Source organism: Acomys minous, assembly GCF_964271855.1.
Source record: "Acomys minous genome assembly, chromosome: 10".
Lineage (NCBI taxonomy): Eukaryota > Metazoa > Chordata > Mammalia > Rodentia > Muridae > Acomys > Acomys minous.
This window is the reverse complement of record NC_140491.1, coordinates 119338959-119360013: the sequence shown is the minus strand read 5'-3', so window position 1 is coordinate 119360013 and position 21055 is coordinate 119338959. Positions and strand designations below refer to the sequence as shown.

At 37.4% G+C, this 21055-nt stretch overlaps 2 protein-coding genes across 10 annotated transcripts in view; both read right to left on the bottom strand.

The window, feature by feature from the left end:
- Window positions 1-5519: 5519 nt before the first annotated feature.
- LOC311606779 (olfactory receptor 5G29) overlaps window positions 5520-21055 on the bottom strand; it is a 53322-nt gene continuing 37786 nt past the window's right edge. For 6 of the 9 annotated variants that reach the window (XM_084798187.1, XM_084798190.1, XM_084798185.1 and 3 more), the window contains 2 exons: window positions 9824-10048; window positions 5520-7626 (listed from right to left, as the gene is read on the bottom strand). In XM_084798187.1, coding sequence (XP_084654313.1) covers window positions 6621-7626; window positions 9824-9846 — 1029 coding nt within the window. In that variant the 5' untranslated portion in view covers window positions 9847-10048 and the 3' untranslated portion in view covers window positions 5520-6620. Of the gene's footprint in view, window positions 7627-9345; window positions 9409-9668; window positions 9691-9823; window positions 10049-21055 lie in introns of those variants that run through there. The other 3 variants (XM_084798191.1, XM_084798192.1, XM_084798193.1) reach the window with 3 other exon arrangements.
- Window positions 15323-16437, bottom strand: LOC311606809 (olfactory receptor 5G29-like). Its single transcript, XM_084798220.1, has one exon. The coding sequence runs from the start codon at window positions 16267-16269 to the stop codon at window positions 15325-15327; it is 945 nt and encodes a 314-aa protein (XP_084654346.1). The 5' UTR covers window positions 16270-16437; the 3' UTR covers window positions 15323-15324.

The following is a 21055-nucleotide window of genomic DNA, read 5'->3' as shown; positions in this document are numbered from 1 at the left end:
CAGCTGGGCTAAATCATCACTCTGTGGTCAATCTACTTACAAAGTTTGACTTGAAAAAAGAAACAAAGCCCCTAACCATTTATACAGAAATTGTTTAAGTTGTGATTGACAATTATTTTGTGGGTTTTATACCAAATTCAAGTTAACACAATATTAGATGAATGGAATCAAATGGAGCATTAAAAGTTTCTGTGGCAAAGGAAATTTTCACCAGGCTGATAATAAAAACTATGAAAATAAAATCTTTATAATCCATATAAATGATCAAATCTTGTCATTCCTGGCACTGCTGCAATGTCCAGTGCCTTGGGCATTCTTTGATAGAGTACATCTCTGTGTCTACCAGTTACGTATATAATAAGAGATTCAAATAAAACTTGTTAATTGGTTTTAACACCATCTCTTCTCAAATAAGAAAGTTCCAAACCTTCTGTGGAAAGCAATTCAGCACCACAAATACACTGGACAATAGGAACTAAAGTGTTTTTAAATTGTGCTAAAAACATTTTTTATTAATGAGCATCCGTAAAAGAAGCCCTATTGCAGAAGCATTGTTGTTTCTTTGTGTGTGTTCTTTTCCCATCATTAGCATATTTTCATTTTACTACTTTCATTTTTTTCATTAATTAGTTTATTTAACTGCTTTGCATCCTGGTCACAGACTCCTCCCTTCTCCCAGTCCTACCTTCTCATACCCCTTCCTCAGGTCCCCTTCTTTCTCTCCTCAGAGCAGAGGAGGCCTCTATGGGTACCAACCCACATGGAACATCAAGTCACAGCAGGACTGAGTGCTTCCTCTCCCACTAAGGCCAGACAAGGCAGCCCAGCTAAGGGAAAGGGATCCAAAGGCAGCCTACAGAGTCAGAGACCATCACCATCACCCACCCACCATCCACCACCCACCTCCAATGCTCTAATTGTTAGGGGACCCACATGATAACCGAGCTTCACATCTGCTACATATGTGTAGGGGTTCTACATCTAGCCCAAGCATGCTGTTTGGTTCACGGTGAGTCTCTGTGAGTTCCCATGGGCCCTAGGTTAGTTTACTCTGCAGGTCTTCTTGTGGTGGCTTTGACCACTCTTGCTCCTTCAATACATCTCCCCCCTTCCAAAAGATACCCCAAGCTCCACCTATTGCTTGACTATGGGTCTCTGCATCTGTTTCCATCAGCTGCTGAATTAAGCCTCTCCGACAATAGTTATGCTAGGATCCTGTCTGTAAGCACAGCAGAGTATCACTAATAGTGTGAGGGGTTGTCTCTCTGTTATTGAATGAGTCTCCAGTTGGACCAATTATTGGTTGGTCATTCCCTCAATCTCTGCTCCATATTTATCCCTAAACTTTTTGTAGACAAGAAAACTTTTGGGTTGAAGGGTTTAGGGTCGGTTTGATATCTCCCTCACTCCACTGGAGAGCCCTCGTGGCTACAGGAGGTGGTGACTTCAGGCTACCTGTAACCCACTGCTAGCAGTCAAACTTAGGGTCACTCCACAGACACCCTGGAACTGGAGCATACCCCATCCCAGAGATGCCAACCACAACTGATTTCATTGTCTCTCCCGGTCACCCCACCAGCTCTCCCCAAACCTGATCCTCACCCTCATTCCCTTCCCCACTCCCTCCCTCTCCATCTACCTGAGGTGTCTATTTTATTTCCCCTTCTGAGTAATATTCAAACAACCTGCCTTATAACTTAGTTTTTTGGGGTCTGTGGGTTGTACCATGGTTATCTTGTAATTTGCAGCTAATATCCACTAAAAAGTGAGTATATACCATGTGTATCTTTCTGAGTCTGTGTTATCTCACCAGAATAATATGTTCTAGTTCTACTTCTTTCCTTACAAATTCGGTGACATTCTTGTTTTTAATAGCTGAGTACCACTCCATTGTGTAAATGTACCAGTTTATTTATCCATTCTTTGGTTGAGGGACATCTAGCTTGTTTCCAGTTTCTGGCTCTTAAGAAGAGAGCTGTTTATGTCAATTACTAGTCTATTTATATTACAAGACTATACATCCCCAGTTTAACAAATAGATACGATTCTATAGATGGATAAAGTAAAATAGATAGATAAGATCTTTTTAAAAAAAAAAACTCAGATACCTACAGAACATTTAAAGATGGTTTTAGTACTTTAAAGATTCATGGACAATAAGATAGGATAACTCCTGGCAACACTTAGCCTACCTTAAAGAAGATGATGAGCATTAAAAAATCTCCTTATGAAAATGGGTTCAAATGTGGCAAACTAGCCACTATGCAAAATGTTCTTGTTTTGGCCACTTACAGAATTCTGCCAAAAATGGGCAAGCTTGGATGTCTACAGCCAAACTCTGCCAAGTCATGGTAAACAAGTCCTCAATAGCTCCTGCCTCACAAATATGTCTGTCATATACACTGAGCTAGAAGGCAAAAGACTATGCTCCAAAGTTATAGAAAGTATTGAGTGACTGTTCAGGCAGAAAACTATCTCTGTCATTTCAGTGATTTCAGTTTATATAATGAGTAATGATATTCACTTTTATTCATGTATATGTTAGGCATTTGTGTGTCTTCTTTTAAGAATTTTCTCATCTACCTTAAAGACAGAAAAAACACTTTTTAAAAACAATCTTCTACAATCAGATACTAGGCAACAGAAAACAAAACCCACATTATCTGAATGTGAGAAATAACAATCCAGAGGCAAATCGGAGGTTCTACAAGTTTCATGCACAAGTCAAGATCTAAATGACTTAAATGTTAATACTTGGGAATAAGACATATGTGTATATTTCTAAGATATTACAGCTCTGCAGAAGTCTTTGAAGCTTCAGAAGTAGATTTCAGTAATGTTGGAAGAGAGAACCCTTCCTTTATCTCCAGAACATACGACTGTTTTATGTGAATCATGTGTTTCACAAGAAAAACATGTTTCCCTTTACATGTAGTCTCACCTTTCTTTCATTTTTACACGTGTTTGCATATGTGGTATATGCATGTGTATGTGGTTTGAGGTGGAAAGCACGTATGAAGAGATCTACCACTGGGTGTCTTCCCCAATCTCGCCACTTGTTTTTGAAGATGGAGTCTTTCCTTGAACCTGGACCTCATTTATTGGCTACACTAAGTGACCAAAGATCTGTAGGGATTCTGTTCTATCTACCTTTGCTCACAATAGAGTCCTGTCACCATGCCTGGGTTTTGCATGGGTCCTGGGGATCTGAACTCAAGGCCTCATGCTTGTACAAGAAGCGTGTTGCAGACTGGGCTATCTCCCTAAAGCCCTCTTACGGAACGTTAAAAATGGTATTGTGTGAGGACTGGAAAAACAAAATTGGCTCCACCTTAGTAAATAAATAACCTAAAAAGTTACAAGGTTTTTATATGCCTTTTATAGAGCTAATGTATGGCAGATAATATAGTTGGAGTAAGAAAAGACATAGGACTCTGTGTAGAGAAATTCACAAATCCATGAGAATTCCAATGACTCAAGAGAAAGTTTGTTGCCGAGAAATTAAGGACTGATCATTAAATTTGTTTTTATTATTATCATAGTATGTTATGTCTACATGTATGTGCACCATATGCAGGCTTGGGTCTCCCAGAGGTCCAAGAGAACACTTAGTCTGCTCTGATTGGAGTCACAGATCATTGTGTGCCACCATCTGGGTACTAGGAGTAGAACGCTTGTCCTCTGTAAAAGGAGGCACTGTTCCTAACTGTTGAGCAATCTCTTTAGTCCTTATAGACATATCTTAATGAAGTGGTTGAATGAGTCTGTGGATTTCAGAAAAAAATGGAAATGTATAGCAAGTAGGGTACAGATTGTGTCATTTCCACAGGTGAGTTTGGAGGGAAGTGTTCCAAGGCTTAAAATTTCCCTATGGGAATGCTGAGTAATTTATTAAATAAAATCTAATAATATGTCATCTGGTAACTACTGTCATTGAGAAGACCTGAGCAGCACTCACATCATTATAAGAAGAAATGAATACACCCATGAGACCAAACCAAGGCTGGTAAGAAGTGGTAAAATAGACTTCCTACAGACAATGAGGATGTTAGGATTCTGGACATTTGTGTCAAAGACTAGCAACCACTACAAAAGACTTGAGGTTTGCAGCAGGAGAAATCATTCCTCCCTGTCTATTTAAATCTGCTTTTGAACATTAAACATTTCATTTTAGTTTCTTCCCTAGCAGCAGGGGATATGGAGCCTGAAGTGGCTATCTCCTGTAGCCAGGCAGGACTCCAGTGGAGGGATAAGGACACCAACTCTCCTACAAACCCTTCAACCCAAAATTTGTCCTGCCTACAAAATGTGCAGAAACAAAGATGGAGCAAAGATTGAAGGAATGGCCACCTAACAACTGGCCCTACTTGAGACACGGCCCATGGAAAAGAGCCAATCCCTTATACTATTAATGTTATTCTACTATGCTTGTAGATGGAAGCCTAGCGTATCTCCTCTGAGAGGCTTCACCCAGCATCTGATGAAAACAGACACAGAGACTCACAGCCAAATGCTAGACAAAATGGACAGAAGAGCTGGGGGAATGTTTCAGGGAGTTGAAGGGGTCCAGGACTCCACAAGAAGACCTACAGAGTCAACTAAGATGAGCCAAAAAGCACGCATGAACTGTTCCTAACCCTGTGCATATATGTAGCAAAGGCACAGCTTACTCATGTTCAGACTCAAACAACTGAAGTGAGGGACTTCTCTGACTTTGATACCTCCCTTTGGGTCCCATCCCCCTAACTGGGTTGCCTTGTCTGGCCTCAGTGGAATAGGATGCCCCTAGTCCTGTAGCGACTTCATGTGCCAGGGCGGGTTGGTACCCATGGGGGAACCTCCCTGTTCTCTGAGGGGAAGAGGAGAGGGGGGAGGGGCATGTAAGGAGGGACTGGAAGGAGACAGGGTGGTAATCAGGATGTAAAGTGAATAAATAAATAATTTTTAAAAAAAAACTTCAATTTCAGTCAGTCACTAGTCCCAGTAGCAGTGGTTTGTAATGTGTGCAATATGTATAAGGTCTCAGAAACAGAACATGTGCTCAAGAATTTGAGAAAGCATTTATTCTTTTTACTATATTTGGTAGCTGCCCACATTCATATAAGATAAACAATATATATTTATAATTATGTCTCAAGATCATATTACACCGGAGCATGTACTCATGTGTGTAAACACACATACAAACAAAATCAGCAAACACATAGAAAAAAGACTAAGGAATGTGACTCTTTTTGAAGTCTTTTACTGAGCCAGTGCTAAGGGCCAATCTTAGAGCAATCCTTCAACTTGCTATTTCATCTCCCCTGAAACATACTGCAATGATCTTTTAATTTGACTTTATGATCAAGAAACAGATTTAAGCATTTTTAATATATTTTATTAATTTATTCATATTACATCCCAATTGTTAGCCCATCCCTTGTATCCTCCCATTCCTCCCTCCATCCCATTTTCCCCTTACTCTCCTCCCCTATGACTGTGACTGAGGGGGACCTCCTTCCCATGTATACGCTCATAGGGTATCAAGCCTCTTCTTAGTAGCCTGCTATCCTTCCTCTGAGTGCCACTAGGCCTCCCCATCCAGGAGACATGGTCAAATATGGGGTACCAGAGTTCATGTGAAAGTCAGACCCCACTCTCCACTCATCTGTGGAGAATGTTTTGTCCATTGGCTAGATCTGAGTAGGGGTTCAAAGTTTATTGCATATATTGTCCTTGCCTGGTGCCATAGTTTGAGCAGGACCCCATGCCCAGATCTGCCCATCATAATGTTCTTCTTGTAGGTTTCTAGGACACTCTGGATCCTTCTATTCCCCCATTCTCCCATGTTTCTGTCACCTAGAGTCCCAATAGGGTGTCCTCCCCTCTGTCCCACTTTCCTGATAAGTGAAGACTTTCATGGGTCATGCCCCTTGGGCTAATGTTCTGATATAAGTGAGTTTATACCATTTGACTCTTTCTGCTTCTGGGTGAACTCACTCATTATAATTTCTAGTTCAATCCATTTGTCCACAAATTTCAAGAATTCCTTGTTTTTAATAGCTGAGTAGTATTCCCAAGTGGAATTTACCACAGTTTCTTTATCCATTCTTCTACTGAGGGACACTTAAGCCCATTTTTTAAAATGTATTTTCTTTATACTTTTATCATCCTCATTTCTGTGAGCTGCCTGTCTCTTCATTTGCATAGTTACTTTTGTTGTTACAGTTTTTAGTGTGAGGTTACTCTTTATATATCATGGGTGTGGTTTAATTGATAACACATGTATAAAAACATTTTCTCCCATTTGCTATTTTTAAATTTATTTGTAATATTATGAACAGGCATCATTTACTTTTCATACCTGAATTAAAAAGCACCAGCAGATTGGATGTCATACAGATATTGACTTCTAGTTGTCTTCCAACATAGGCTCATATTTATATTCCTAGGTCATCTCTATATAATTGTAAAATTTTAATCATGTCACAGAAAATATGACAGAGGCAGATAAATATTTAGAACCCCCACAGCTTTCAGATAAATTATGTAGTGACAGAAATAGACTCTAGTGTACTCCAGTGTCCTTTTAAGAACATACTCAGCCACTCACATTTAAGGCATTGCACTATCACAATTCAGCCTTTTCTACCTGTTGGAAAATGTTTGTGTGTGTGTGTGTGTGTGTGTGTGTGTGTGTGTGTGTGTGTGTGCACTTTTCCTTTGATTGCACCCTTCACTTCCTTGTTCCTCAAGCTATAGATGAGGGGATTCAGCATGGGGATCACCACAGTATAGAACAAGGAAATCATCTTGTTCATGTTCAAGGAAAAACTTGCACTAGGTCGGACATAGATGAAGAAAAGTGTCCCATAGAGGATGGAGACAGCTGCCAGGTGAGAGGAGCACGTAGAGAAGGCTTTTTGTTTCCCGTCAGAAGTTTGAATCTTCAAAATTATCATCAAGATGCAGACGTAGGAAACTATGATAATCAGACAACTGAACACTCCTATCGCTCCAGAAAAGACAAAAAGCACAATCTTATTAATCCGGGAGTCTGCACATGCTAAGGAAAATAGTGGAGAAGCGTCACAGAAGAAATGGTTGATGGTATTTGGACCACAAAACGATAAGCAGAAAGTCAAAGTTGTATGGGTTGTGATGTTTATAACAGCAAAGGTGTAGGGTCCGACAACCAGATGCACACAGACTCTGTGAGACATAATGAGTGTATACAGCAAGGGCTTGCAGATGGCAATATACCGATCATATGCCATGGAGGCAAGGAGGAAACACTCCGTTCCCACAAAGAAACCAAAGAACCACATCTGTGCTGCGCAACCCATGAAAGAGATCCTTTTTTTCTCTGCAAAGATGTCACAGAGCATCTTTGGAGCTATGGAAGAAGAGGAGCACAAGTCAACAAAGGACAGGTGGCTGAGAAAAAAGTACATGGGACTGTGCAGCCTGGGGTCTGCCCATATGAGAGTGACTATGCCCAAGTTGCCCCCCAGGGTGACAAGATATACAAAGACAATCACGGTGAAAAGTACAATCTTCTGATGGAGATGATCCGTGAGGCCCAGAAAGAAAAACTCAGTTACAGTGGTCTGATTATTTTCCTCCATTCTCAGTTCAGTTCTGCTGTAGGACAAAAGTATATTCTTTTATTATAACAACCACTACAATTACAAATGTGTAATTTAATGAAATGTTTCCTTAAAGAGGTTTGTAACAAATTATTGGGCAACATTATTGAACTGGACGATGATATTTCTATCTTCTGTGGATGGTAAGCTATGTGAATATCATGTAAAATCATATTCAAAAACTCTTCTGTTTATTCTGCAACTGTTCCCACAAAGGTTGTATAGCTGCATGATCTAAATTTACCTCAATAAAATTACATTTTAATATACAAATGTTATGCTTATGAATAGTTATAATTGTTCATGTTCATAAATATCTGTCCTTAAAAAGAAAAAATGTACAAATTCTTTCACAGATATGATGCTAAAGGACATGAAATTTACCTAGTAGATGGAGAAGTCTCATATTGACAGTCATTTGCCATAGAGATTATGCAGAAAAATCAATCATAATTATCTAAAGTAATATAAAATTATATCTCAGGATTTCTAGTATTTTATATAAGATTCTTAGATATACATGCCTAAATCAATCAATAACATTTGTAAAATGCCAACTATGCCTTTTATTCACAATAAATTTTTCATTTATTAATCAAAGGAAGAGCAATTGTTTGAAAGTCCTAGAAGAGAATCATGTAGGATAATTTATTAAAATAAAATTGGTTAATGCAACATGATCAAATTATGTTCCTTAAATAAAAAAATAGAGTATTGATGTTATTGATAATTTCTGTAGGTAAATATATAACATTTTCAAATTGCTGGCAGTGACTACATAATTAAAATAGTTTCAATAGTATAAAGTGATTGAAATTATTTGAATAACTCTAAATAAATGGTTTTCAGAAGTCACATACATTAAGTTGAAATTTGGAGTAGGAGACTGCTACCATGCAGAAATGTTTGTGTTTATGACAATCCAAACATACTAATACAGATAACTGCATGGAGCAAGGACAAGTACACCCAGCATTTAGCTTTGGACCAACCACTATTCATTTGATTGGTTTGTTTTCATTCATTTATTGCAAGCAATTTTGGACCTTACATAAAATATGTCCCATAATCTTTATGTCCTTCCTATGTCTTTATGCTAGAATCTAAATTGTCATTTGCACATTATTTCTTGTAAAATTATGTATTTAAATCTGACAAAACTATATGCACTTTCTATACTATTTTATTATATATATATATTATATATTATATATTATTCTCATGGGTGTTTTTCTTGATAAAAAGTTGCCGAAAAATTTAAGGACACAAAAATATCTTAGTGTTTTTAAGAACTACAATAAATTCCTATTAAAATGACTCTAAATTATTCAAACATCAAGCAATACTCTTCAGAAGAAAATACATGAACCACTTTCTCAAGCTTATGGGACTTTGGGTTTCCAATGTTAAGACTGACCTTTTTAGTCCTTATTTCATAAACTTTGTACAGTTCAACCTACAGTGCACTCACTTCTTCAGGGATATTCCTTCTGGAACTCCTTTTATCATTTAAAAGACAATTATCCTTTTTTTTTTTTTTTTTGGCTAAGAAGGAAAGATTCATCACCCTACATGGTGATGGCCTTTATTCAAAGCATGACTTTTCAAATACTTGGTGAAGCAGATGAACTGTCCATGCTGATGGGCCCAGTCATGAAGAGAAATTTCCTGGGTGAGTGTTCACCCACTTACTGTGCAAAATAAAGAACCTCACCTGGAGCTACCAGTAGCTCAGATCCAAGTCCCTAAAGAGCAGCTTAGCCTCAGGGGCTCACACCTGAAAGAACAAAATTAACACGGCCTCAAGCATCAGGGCCACATATTAATTTTTAACAATAGGTTATTAATAAAACTCTGTGTATGTATGCATGAGGGGGTGTGTGGTGTATGTATGTGTGCTTTTACTTGCTAATAAAGCCCTCTTTTCAACTTGAATTTTTACCCCAGCCTATATGAATTTATTACAGAGTAAGAGTTAGTGTCAAAATGTACTTACCTGTGCATATGACGTATAAGCATTTTCATGTCCTCTATTACCTTTTTTATGTCTTTACTTCTTTCCCCTCACACATCCATAGTAGTCCCCTCCTTACTTGCAGATCCTGTCTTTCTCCTACACATTCATTGAGCTCGTGAAAAGACCCTATCTTCCATGAGCCAAGATCGAAGCAATAAACAGTCATTTGCCTTACTTGAAGTAATTTTCGCTCTTCATTCTGAACAGGCAATTGGTGCATAAATCCTGATTTCACAGTTTACACATTGTCATTTTCAATAATATTCTAATATTGTATGAGCTTTCTTCTAGTGGTTTGTTGCTCAAATGGATAGCAGCATGTTCACAGCAGACAGAAATCCAGAGTGTACAACACAGAGTAGCACAACACTCCCTGGTGTAGACATTTTCATAAGGTCATCTAGATAAGAATTGAAAAGATAAGACATTAACACCAAAAGTTCATATTAGTTCTAAGCAACATCTGCTTACTTCCAGGTGGGAATGTTTTAAATAAAGAAAGAACATCAGTTATTTAACTCCTAGAGAAGAATATGTCACAAAAATTAAGTGGATGAGAATATTTCTAAGCAGGAAATCATCTAGAAAAAAAGAAGAGTAAAATTTAGGAAAGCTGGAGCTAAAACTAAAGCTGAAAAATATTCGGCACGATTGGACCTGGGAAGCAAACACTGTCCATGACAGAAGGGTGCATAAAAGAGAAAACAGTGTCCAGTCATATGACATATGTTGTATTATGTCAGTCATCATCTTTAATAAGGATAGGATGTTTCATCCCCATCATGAAGACAATGTGTATCAATATTTAATCTTTCCCAGTATTTCATTGGTAGCTCATGTATAACTTCTATAAACACCCATTTCTAAAACAAAATGTCTCCATAATGTTATGTTAACATCAGACCAGGTAAGTACTAGAGTAAAGTTTAAAAAAACTGAGAAGGATAGAGGATACAGGCCTATGATAAAAAAAAATGCGTCAACTTATTATAAATACATTATAATCCCAAAATCAAATATCTAAAAGCAAAACTTCAAAATATTAAAACCTGCCTTTTATTGGACTAAAAGGGGGAGATGTTAAAGGATGTTTCCTTCGCCCTGTATTCAAAATACTGGGTTTTTTCTACCCAGGGTTCTTATTGCAGCTTGGTCATTGGCGTTGGCATTATTATGAAGCATCCCTGTCTCACTGTCATGTAAAAATTGTTCTCCATCACTTCTGATTGGTTAATAAGGAGCTGAATGGACAATAAGTTGGCTGGAGAGCTAAGATGGGAGTTCTTATCCTGAAGAGGGGCTTCCAGGTGAGGACGAGAGAAGAGAGAGTTGGCATGAGGACACAGGTGAGAGAATAAGCAGCCAGGGCACCACTAAGATGGCAGGTGATGGGCCACGTTGCTGGGAAATAGGCCAGATCTGCACAAACAGGTTAAAATATCTCAGTATCTGCCCATCTATAGTTCTCGAAGCTTTTAATGAGCATAATACGTGTCTACGTCATTATTTGTGAGGTAGGGCAGGCATAGAAAAGCCCCTAGATTCACATGCCTGGTGTAGGTTCTTAGGTTCTGTCCAGTTCTTTCCTTTTCTGGGACAGGGTCTCTCAGGCCTGAAGGTTCATCTAGGCTAAAGCTGACCAGTCAGATCCAGGGGTCCCTGTCTTTGAATCCACTGCACTGAATTATAAATGTGATCCACCATGATTGAGCTTTTTACGTGGATGTTGGAGTGCACACTCGGGGCCTCCTACTTCCCTTTTGGCAACTGAGCTCTCTTCTCAGCCTAAGCTTTTTCTTTAATTCATAGATAATTAAGACTTATGATTTAAAAAATTACTAAAATTATCAGGTACCAATTACATTCACATTTGTATTTGGCAACCTTGAAGAAAATACTCTACTATGTATTCTATCTTGGTGAGTTCAAAGTTCTGTATTTAAATCAGTTTTGATCACAACTTGCATTTATCATCTCTTCCATTTTTTTCATCTCTTCTATGTTGACCTTAAAACACTTTCTTAAATCCTAAACAACTTAGGCTTAATGGTGAGATTTAACTGTCTAGTCTTCAATCCCATCAGAGAGCTAAGAAGGATAAATATTACCTGAGTAAACAAAAAGTGAAAAGTAAGCATCTTTCAAAACTATAGAAAGGGCAGAGACAGCTGGCTACCTGGACAGTCGTGCACGGTTTCTCAGTAACATTAAGGCATCACCTGCTGCCTTCTAGCCTAGTATAAAACAGACTTTTCTGTAAATCAGGAATGATGAAAAACAGCCTAACTTGTATTGGCAAAGCTTGACAGATGATTTCTTCTGTGTCCTGCTTATCAAAGGCTAGACAGCATGCTGTCTGTGGTTGAGGAAAGGGCAGTTTACTTCTCAGTGGCTAGATTGATATATATATATATATACACATATATGACATATACACATATATCCTGTCCATTGGCTAGATCTGGGTAGGGGTTCGAAGTTTACTGCCTATATTGTCCTTGGCTGGTGCCATAGTTTGAGCAGGACCCCGGGACCCCGATCTGCGGGTCATGTTGTTCAGAGACAAAGTTCTTACGTAAAGTGTGGAAACAGTGCCAGAGGACACTAGGGTCCTGCTTGGAGTATCCCAGGATAGAGGATCCAGGACCCATTAAAGGAGACTGACTAGCCACTGTCCTCCACTTTCTTTTTGGAGCCCAGTGTGCTCTGAAATGCAAGGCACTCATTTACCAGCCAAACCCTCTTCCTTCCTCCCTTACTGAAGCCTAGCATCGAGAGCATCCAGGACCTAGGAAATGCATTCATTCTGTTTTCCTACCTCTTAGTTATTATTTTAGTTGTGCGTATTTGCAGGTCATTATTCATTGTACACACACACCAAACCAAAAATTTCCTTATTTTTAATAGCTGGGTAGTATTCGATTGTGAAAATGTACCACAGTTTCTTTGTCCATTCTTCAGTTGAGGGACATATAGGTTGCTTCCAGATTGTGGCTATTATAAATAAAGCTGCTGTGGACATAGTTAAGCAGATGCCCTTGTTGCACTGTGGAGAATCTTTCAGGTATGTGGCCAGGAGTGGTACAGATGTATAACTGTTGCCAATTTTCTGAGAAAGTGCCAGATTGATTTCCAAAGTAGTTGTACAAGTTTGCACTCGCACTAGCAGTGGAGGAGTGTTCCCCCTTTCTCCACATCCTTGCCAGCATGTGCTGTCACTTGAGTGTTTGATCTTAGCCATTCTGATAGTTGTGTGTGGTGTGTAACATGTACATATAACACTAATAATTATAAAAGAGGTCATGAATTTGAGGGTGGAGTTAAGAGACATTTAAAGATTTAAGGGGGAAATGTTTTATGTAATTTTCAAAAATAAAACATTAAAGATAAGGATTTTAAAATGTCAAAAACAAGATATTATTCTCAATAACATCATAGAGACAGCCATACATATGCACAGTATATTTAGAATTACAAAGAAGAAAGATAGAAAAGAACCACACATTTTTTCATCATAGTTAAAACATTAAATATAAAGAACAAAGAGAGATCATTATGAACTGGGAGAGAGAAATGACAAGCCATAAACAAAGCAAGCCTATCAGAGTGAAGCTAGCATAACCTCCAAAATATGGGAGTGTGCAGAACACTATTTCTGTCTTTGAAAGACAATATTGATGGTACGAATTATCACATACAGCAAAACTAGCCTTCATGGTTGGATGATAAAAGAAAAATTTCATGATGAGCACAAAGTAAATGACATATGACCATTAATCTAGTGTGCCTGGGGTTATATGAAGGCTTACTACAGGTGAAAGGAAAAAAATACATGAAGACATGACATAACCACAGTGAAAGTATTAATAAGAAATGAGGATTATACATGCATGCCCATGAAAACAGGATTTGTTCAATATATAGGTTTTGTCTTTGGGAATACATAATTGGTGCTACTAACTGATCTATGGCTTAGTTGTTCCTACCTGTGACTCTATAAAATAGTTCCCCACTAGCCGTTTAATTAAAATCTAATATGTACGTTTATTTATTTGTTTGTTTGTTTGTTTGTTTATTTATTTGAGCATTCATGCACCTGCGTAGACATGTTGCACCACAAGTATGTGGGTGCCAGAGAAGCTAGAAAGGGGTGTTAAATCCCGTAAAAAGAGAGTTACAGGTGGTTTCAAGGCACTTGGTGTGAGTGCTGGGAACTAAATCTGGGTCTTCATCAGGAGCATCAAGCACTCTTAACCACTGGCTCCATCTCTGGCTCCAAACATCTAAATCATTCTTGAATTAGCTTCACATTTCAAAAATAATAATTTCTTCTTATGGTGGACTTAGAGTTATTTTCGTCAATTTTTATTGCAGTCATATGTTTTTGTTTGTTCGTTTGTTTTGTTTTGTTGGTTGGTTGGTTTGGGGTTTTGTTGTTGTTGGGGGGTTGTTGTTGTTGTTGTTTTACATTAACACTATTATTCCTAAGGTCTCGATTTCTAAGTGACACTATTCTTGACTGGAAGTTTATTGAGTCTATCATTTCTGTTGGAAACTTTTTGATGGAAATGAAGCCCTTCAGCAGGAAGGAATGGGTATGCATACTAAGAGTTTCACTAACATTGAAAATCACTAATTTGCCGGGCGTGGTGGCGCATGCCTTTAATCCCAGCACTCGGGAGGCAGAGGCAAGCGGATCGCTGTGAGTTCGAGGCCAGCCTGGTCTACAAAGTGAGTCCAGGATGGCCAAGGCTACATAGAGAAACCCTGTCTCGAAAAACCAAAAAAAAAAAAAAAAAAAAAAAAAAAAAAAAAAAAAGAAAATCACTAATTTTTCAGCTACATTAAAAGACACTGTAATGAGCCTTTAGCTTAGCCTCATGATCAATAAACACAACAAATGGTTTTTCCACACATTTTTAGAAATTTATATTCTGCCAAATCACAGGTCTGTGACTTATAAATCATTTACTGAATTTCTTAATTTTTGCCCTTTTGATTGTAACTATATATATAGTCATATTACTAACAACACAAAGAATAGTTTCTCTCACTGCCTATTTTCTTGTTTTTAAAAGCATTTTTTAAAGGTTTTTTTTTTTTTTTTTGCTTATGCACATTTGTCTGTGTGAATATCTACCACACGTGCGGTGTGCCAGCAAATGCCAGAACAATGCATCAGGTCCCCTGTGGTTGTAGCTACAGGTGACTGTGCTTCACAAAACATGAATACAGAGAACCAAACTTGGGTCCTCTGAAAGGACAGCAGGAATCTTTAATTGATGAGCCATCTCTTTAGTTCCTACTACATTCTTTAAAATCAAGTTCATTGTGCTTTGGTTTCATGAAAGTATTAATCTTTGTGTCTAATTAAAAAGTATAGACACGGTAAACATTATGCAAATATTTGCCTTTTGTCTCCTAGTGTATTTTCACTTGTTATTACGTAAATATGTTATTACATAATTATATTATGTGTGTGTGTGTTCTCAACCCACCTTCCTATAATTTTGCAAAACCAATCATGTCAGAAAGACTAAGACAGGCAGTAATACATATGCGCATTCTCCATTTCTATTTCAAATAATCTAGCAATGGGAAGAACTTGTTTCTTCTATATATCTATTCAAGTATATATTCAGCACTGACATCTAATGCATGATGCAGGGCTTGGCCTTACCAATCTGTTGGGAAATGTTTTCTTTGTACTTTTCTTCTGAATGCATCTTTCACTTCCTTGTTCCTCAAGCTGTAGATGATGGGGTTAAGCATGGGGATCATGACAGTATAGAACAGGGAAATAACTTTATTGGTATCAAGTGAAGAATTTGTACTAGGTCGGACATAGATGAAGAAAAGAGTCCCGTACAGGATGGAGACAGCTGCCAAGTGAGAGGAACAAGTAGAGAAGGCTTTCATCCTCCCATCGGCGGTCTGGATCTTCAAGATGGCGATCATGATACAAATGTAGGAAACTATGATAATCAGGCCACTAAGCACTCCTATTGCCCCGTCAAAGACAACAAGCACTATCTTGTTGATCGAGGCATCAGCACATGCTAGTGAAAGCAGTGGGGAAATATCACAGAAAAAGTGGTTGATAGTGTTTGGGCCACAGAACGGCAAGCAAAAAGTCAGTGTTGTGTGAGTTGTGATATTTACAGCAGCTAGAACGTAAGGCCCTAGGACACACTGCACACAGACCTTCTTGGACATGATGAGAGTGTACAGCAAGGGTTTGCAGATGGCTGTGTACCGATCATATGCCATAGCAGCGAGGAGGAAGCATTCAGTTCCCACAAAAAGACCAACGAGCCACAGCTGCATAGCACAACCCACAAAGGAGATGGCTTTTTTCTCAGTAAAGATGTCACACAGCATCCTGGGAGCTATGGAAGAAGAAGAGCACATATCTACGAAGGACAGGTGGCTGAGAAAAAAGTACATAGGTGTGTGCAGCCTTGGGTCCACCCATATGAGAGCAATCATGCCCAAGTTACCCCCCAAGGTGATGAGATAAACAAATATAAGCATTATGAAGAGTATAATCTTCTGATAGAGATGATTTGTGAGGCCCTGAAAGAGAAACTCAGTCACCACAGTCCCATTCTTTTCTTCCATGTCATCAGCTCAGTTCTGCTAAGAGACAAAAGTGTATTCCTGTATTACAAACTATCAACAACAGTTACAAATTATGTTGTGACTCAATGACAAGTTGATGTGTGCAGGTTTGTAACAGGCAGTTGAACAATACTGTACTAAGAGGTATTTCTAGATTCTGTCTCTGGGCAGAATAGTCTTTGGCAATGTATCCTTAATATGCTTAAATTCTGTGACTCTAAGAACTATCTAGGTATATGATATAAAGTCCCTTCATGTAAAGTATGAAATTTTATTTGAAATGTGTTTAGAGACAAAGTTATTCATATTCATAAAAGAAATACATTAAAAAGAAAGAATATTTAAATGATATAAATGATGCCATTTTAAAGTAGACATGAAGAACCAATAATAATAGATGCCTAGTAGCGAAGAAATTAAGAGGGGCATTGATATTTCTCATCCAAAATACATAATTTTAACAAAATAATATGATAAACATGAGTTTACTCCTCTGAATGTAAGAGGTATGCACTTTGGTGCATATTATGGTGAAAATAAAGATGTACTGAGTTAAAATAATATAATATTTCACATATTTTATATAAACTCTCAAGTCATTCAGGATGAACAAACCATAGTGATAACATATATAAAATAATGATTATAAATTTTGTTCAGGGAAAACCCTCAAGAGAATTTAAGAAATTATTAGCTATTTCAGATTTACTAGAACAATATGATTATATAGAATGATTTATACTAAATCAACTATTTATGAAAATTAATTATTTTCCTCTTTGAGTAAAAAAATATAACAATCATGTTGTTCACACTTTTTCCAGCCCAATGCATAATTTTAAATACTTGATGGTGACATCAACTATTTAGTTTGTGATTTTCTTATCATACTAAGGCTACTTCCATAATGCTACCTCAGTTCAGTAACACAGACTAATCCCAGTTTCCATAAGAATAAGTGCCTGTTGCTGAATATTTGTAGATTTAATCATCCAAATACAACTATGTATTTGTGTGGAGATAAGAGATAATATAGTATGCCCCTCTTCTATTCTGTTGCCAATCACTGGTTATCTATTTAAGTTTTATTTATTTGCTCACTGGAATTTGTTTCTTTGAGTCTTCTATGGGGTGAAAGGAATAATCCTTATACCCATCATGTCTAATGTGGTCTTAGATTTTCTCTAGAACATTATTACTATTTCATAGAGATTTATTTATAATGAAAGCTTTTATATTCACATTTACAAATTCATGTTTTAAAGTATGCATAATGTGTGCCATGATTGCCTTGGCTTCATTATTTTATAATATTCAAAACACACCTACTCATGTTTTGTTCCCATTTATGAAGAAAATACATGAAACACTTAAAAATCTCTAGATATTATCCATAGAGAACATTCATATTAAAATATCTTGTATGATTTTTTTTCAAAATCCAGGCAGATCAATTCAGAAAACTCCACACATACTGTGATTTAGTGTTATGACAATATATCTGTATGATCCCTTCAAATCTGTTTAGTTTCAAGAGTTACTGGAGAAAAAAATCCTCATTTCTACCACAGACAGAATTCTGCCTAAAAATGGGCAAGCTTGGATGTAGGCAGGGTTGATGGGCAAACTCTGTCAAGATGGAGTAAGAAAGTCCTCAATAGTTCCTGCCTCGTAAATATATCTGTCAGAGATATTGGGCCAGAAGGCTGAAGATGATGCTCCAACATTATAGAGTGTTTTGGGTGACTGACCAGGCAGCAAACTGTCTCTGTCATTTTCTCATTTTGGAAGGTATACTTTCTGTCTATTCAGGTAATTAATTTTATTCCTTCTCAAGTCTCTGATGGAGTTGAATATCAGACAGTTTAGTTATACAAGTAAGCTTAGTTGTTAAGATGTTTTTAGATCTAGACAGATGTTTTAAGTTGATAATGACAACATATGATTGATATTTGATTTACATTCAGAATTTTAGATGCAGCAAGATAGGAAAGATGTTTTCTGACAAATACAAATTACCAAAACACTATGAATGTAACAATTATATAATTCCTGATTGTTTCATGGTTCTTCTTGCTGTAGGTAATTTATTGTATATATGTGTAATAATATAAATGTATATATAAAAAAGAAAACTAAAAAAATAATTTAAAAAACAAATGTCAGATGTATCCTGAGGTTTCTCCTCCATATTTCAAACACATACTATAGTCCAAAATATAATATACTCACATCTTTCTGCATTGCCTTTAACTGCTTCAAAAGCTTTGACCATTTTTCAGAAGGAAGAATAATTCAACATCTTGCATGATGGTAACCCTTTCTTGAGAGATTCAAGGCAGTTGGTAAAGAAAATGAACTTCCCATCAAGGGCATGAAGAGACAATCCCTGATTCAAATACTGTACACAATCAGGGAGCTCGTCCTGGGAACATACAATAGTTCAGAGCGAGGTCCCCAAAGAATTAAAACCTCAAAGGCTTACATACACTTGAAGAGGCAAAAATGATTTCAGCAGCATTTGGTTGTTATTCCATAAATGTGTCTTATCTCAGACAAACCATTTCTGAGAAAAGTGTGTGTGTGTGTGTGTGTGTGTGCATATGCACACACATGAACACATATGGTATCTGTTGTACATACATGTGCACACGTGTCTTTCTCCATGGGTTTTTTTTTAACCAAGAGAGCCTCTTTTTACTTTTTACTTTTAATTAAATTTTAATTAGGACATATTGATTATTCTCTGGCTCTACACATGTCATGATTGCAAGGTTTTAATGGTTTAATGGCTGGCTACCATTCTACTATGTTTGTATACAATATTTTTTTCCAAATAACATAATTTTATTTTATTTTTTTATTTTTTTTACTTTATTAATTTATTCTTGTTACATCTCAATGGTTATCCCATCCCTTGTATCCTCCCATTCTTCCCTCCCTCCCATTTTCCCCTTATTCCCCTCCCCTATGACTGTTCCTGAGGGGCATTACCTCCCCCTGTATATGTTCATAGGGTATCAAGTCTCTTCTTGGTAACCTGCTGTCCTTCCTCTGAGTGCCACCAGGTCTCCCCCTCCAGGGGACATGGTCAAAGTTGAGGCACCAGAGTATGTGAGAAAGTCATATCCCACTCTCCACTCTACTGTGGAGAATGTTCTGTCCATTGGCTAGATCTGGGTAGGGGTTTAAGGTTTACCGCCTGTATTGTCCTTGGCTATTTTATTAATTTATTTATATTAAATATCAATTATTATCCCATCCCTTGTTTCCTCCTCCCTCCCTCCTGCTTTCACCCTATCCCCCTCTCTTATGTCTGTGACTGAGAGGGACCTCCTCCCCCTCTATATGATCATAGGGTATCAAATCTCTTGTTGATAGCCTATTATCCTTCCTCTGAGTGCCACTGGGCCTCCCCATCAAGGGGAAGTGGTCGACTATTTTTTACTTGTTTGTTAATGGAAACTTACAGTGATTTTCTATCTGTGAAATTGTTATTAGTATTGTAATGAACACCATGTGGAGATCTTATAACCAATTTTCATCATTGTCTTTATATATCTTTCTACTAATAATATGGCTATATTTTATGGTATTTCTGTTTCTACTATGAGACACGTCCACAGTGTTGCTCATAACACTTGTGATAATTTACCTTCTGACTGTTCCATTTATCACAGGCTTGTTGGCATTCCATGGGGACCTTTTTTTCTTTCTTTTATTTAATAATCAATGTCAATGAAGTGAGGTGGTGTTTTATTGTGGCTTCAGTTTGAATTTTTCCTAATGTTTAATGATCATGAGACTTTTCACTAATAAGTTGGCCAAGTTATACATTTTAAGAAATACCCTACATAATTTAAATTAGATAAGGCATAAAGACCTTAAAAGAACAGACAACCTGAAAAGAAAAGTCTGAGAACAGTGAGAAGTGAAAAGAAGCTGAATTCAAAACTTCTCCAAGCCTCATATTAAAATGTGGGAAAGAAAAAAAGCAAGGCTTGTTGGTACATGCCTTTAATCGCAGCACTAGGGAGGCAGAGATAGTCAGATATCTGTGAGTTCAAAGCCAGCCTGGTCTGCATAATAGGTTTGAGGACAGTCAGTACTACACAGTAAGACTCTATCAAAAAAATCACCTTAGGAATATGAAAGACTTGCACACTGAAAAATAGGATTAAGACATCTCTGCAAGTATTACTGAGATTCCTTACCTCTCATGGACACTCTTGCCTTACAAAAAACAAACAAAAAACAAAAACAAAAACAAACTTACTTCCTTTCATTACCTACACAGAACAATATGTTCTCATTGACTTGCTGTAGAACAAGTGTCGAACTTATGACTTCTCTGGGACATATCGGGCAAAGTAGAATTGTCTCGAGCCACACATTCAATACACAAACACTAGCAAAAACTGATGAGAAAAAAGCACTCTGAATATGATTTTCATAACATCTGCCATAACAGATTTGCAAAAACACTATAGGTTATTAAATCTATTTGCTCCTCCTTCAGAATGTAAACTATCAAGAAGTTCTCAAGATTCTGATCACTAAGAGATGAGTACAGTTAAATAATAAAACAAACTTAAGGACCTGATTTCAGATCCCTAAGACCTATCTAAAGACCACTGTGCATCTCACATTTTTAACACCTGGGATTTTACAGCGAGATGTGAGGAAGAGTCAGAAATTTTCCCAGAAGCTGGTAGACCAGCTAGCCTTGTGTATGGAAGGACCAACAACAAGAGAGCCTGTTTCAAACAAGGTACAACGTGAAGAC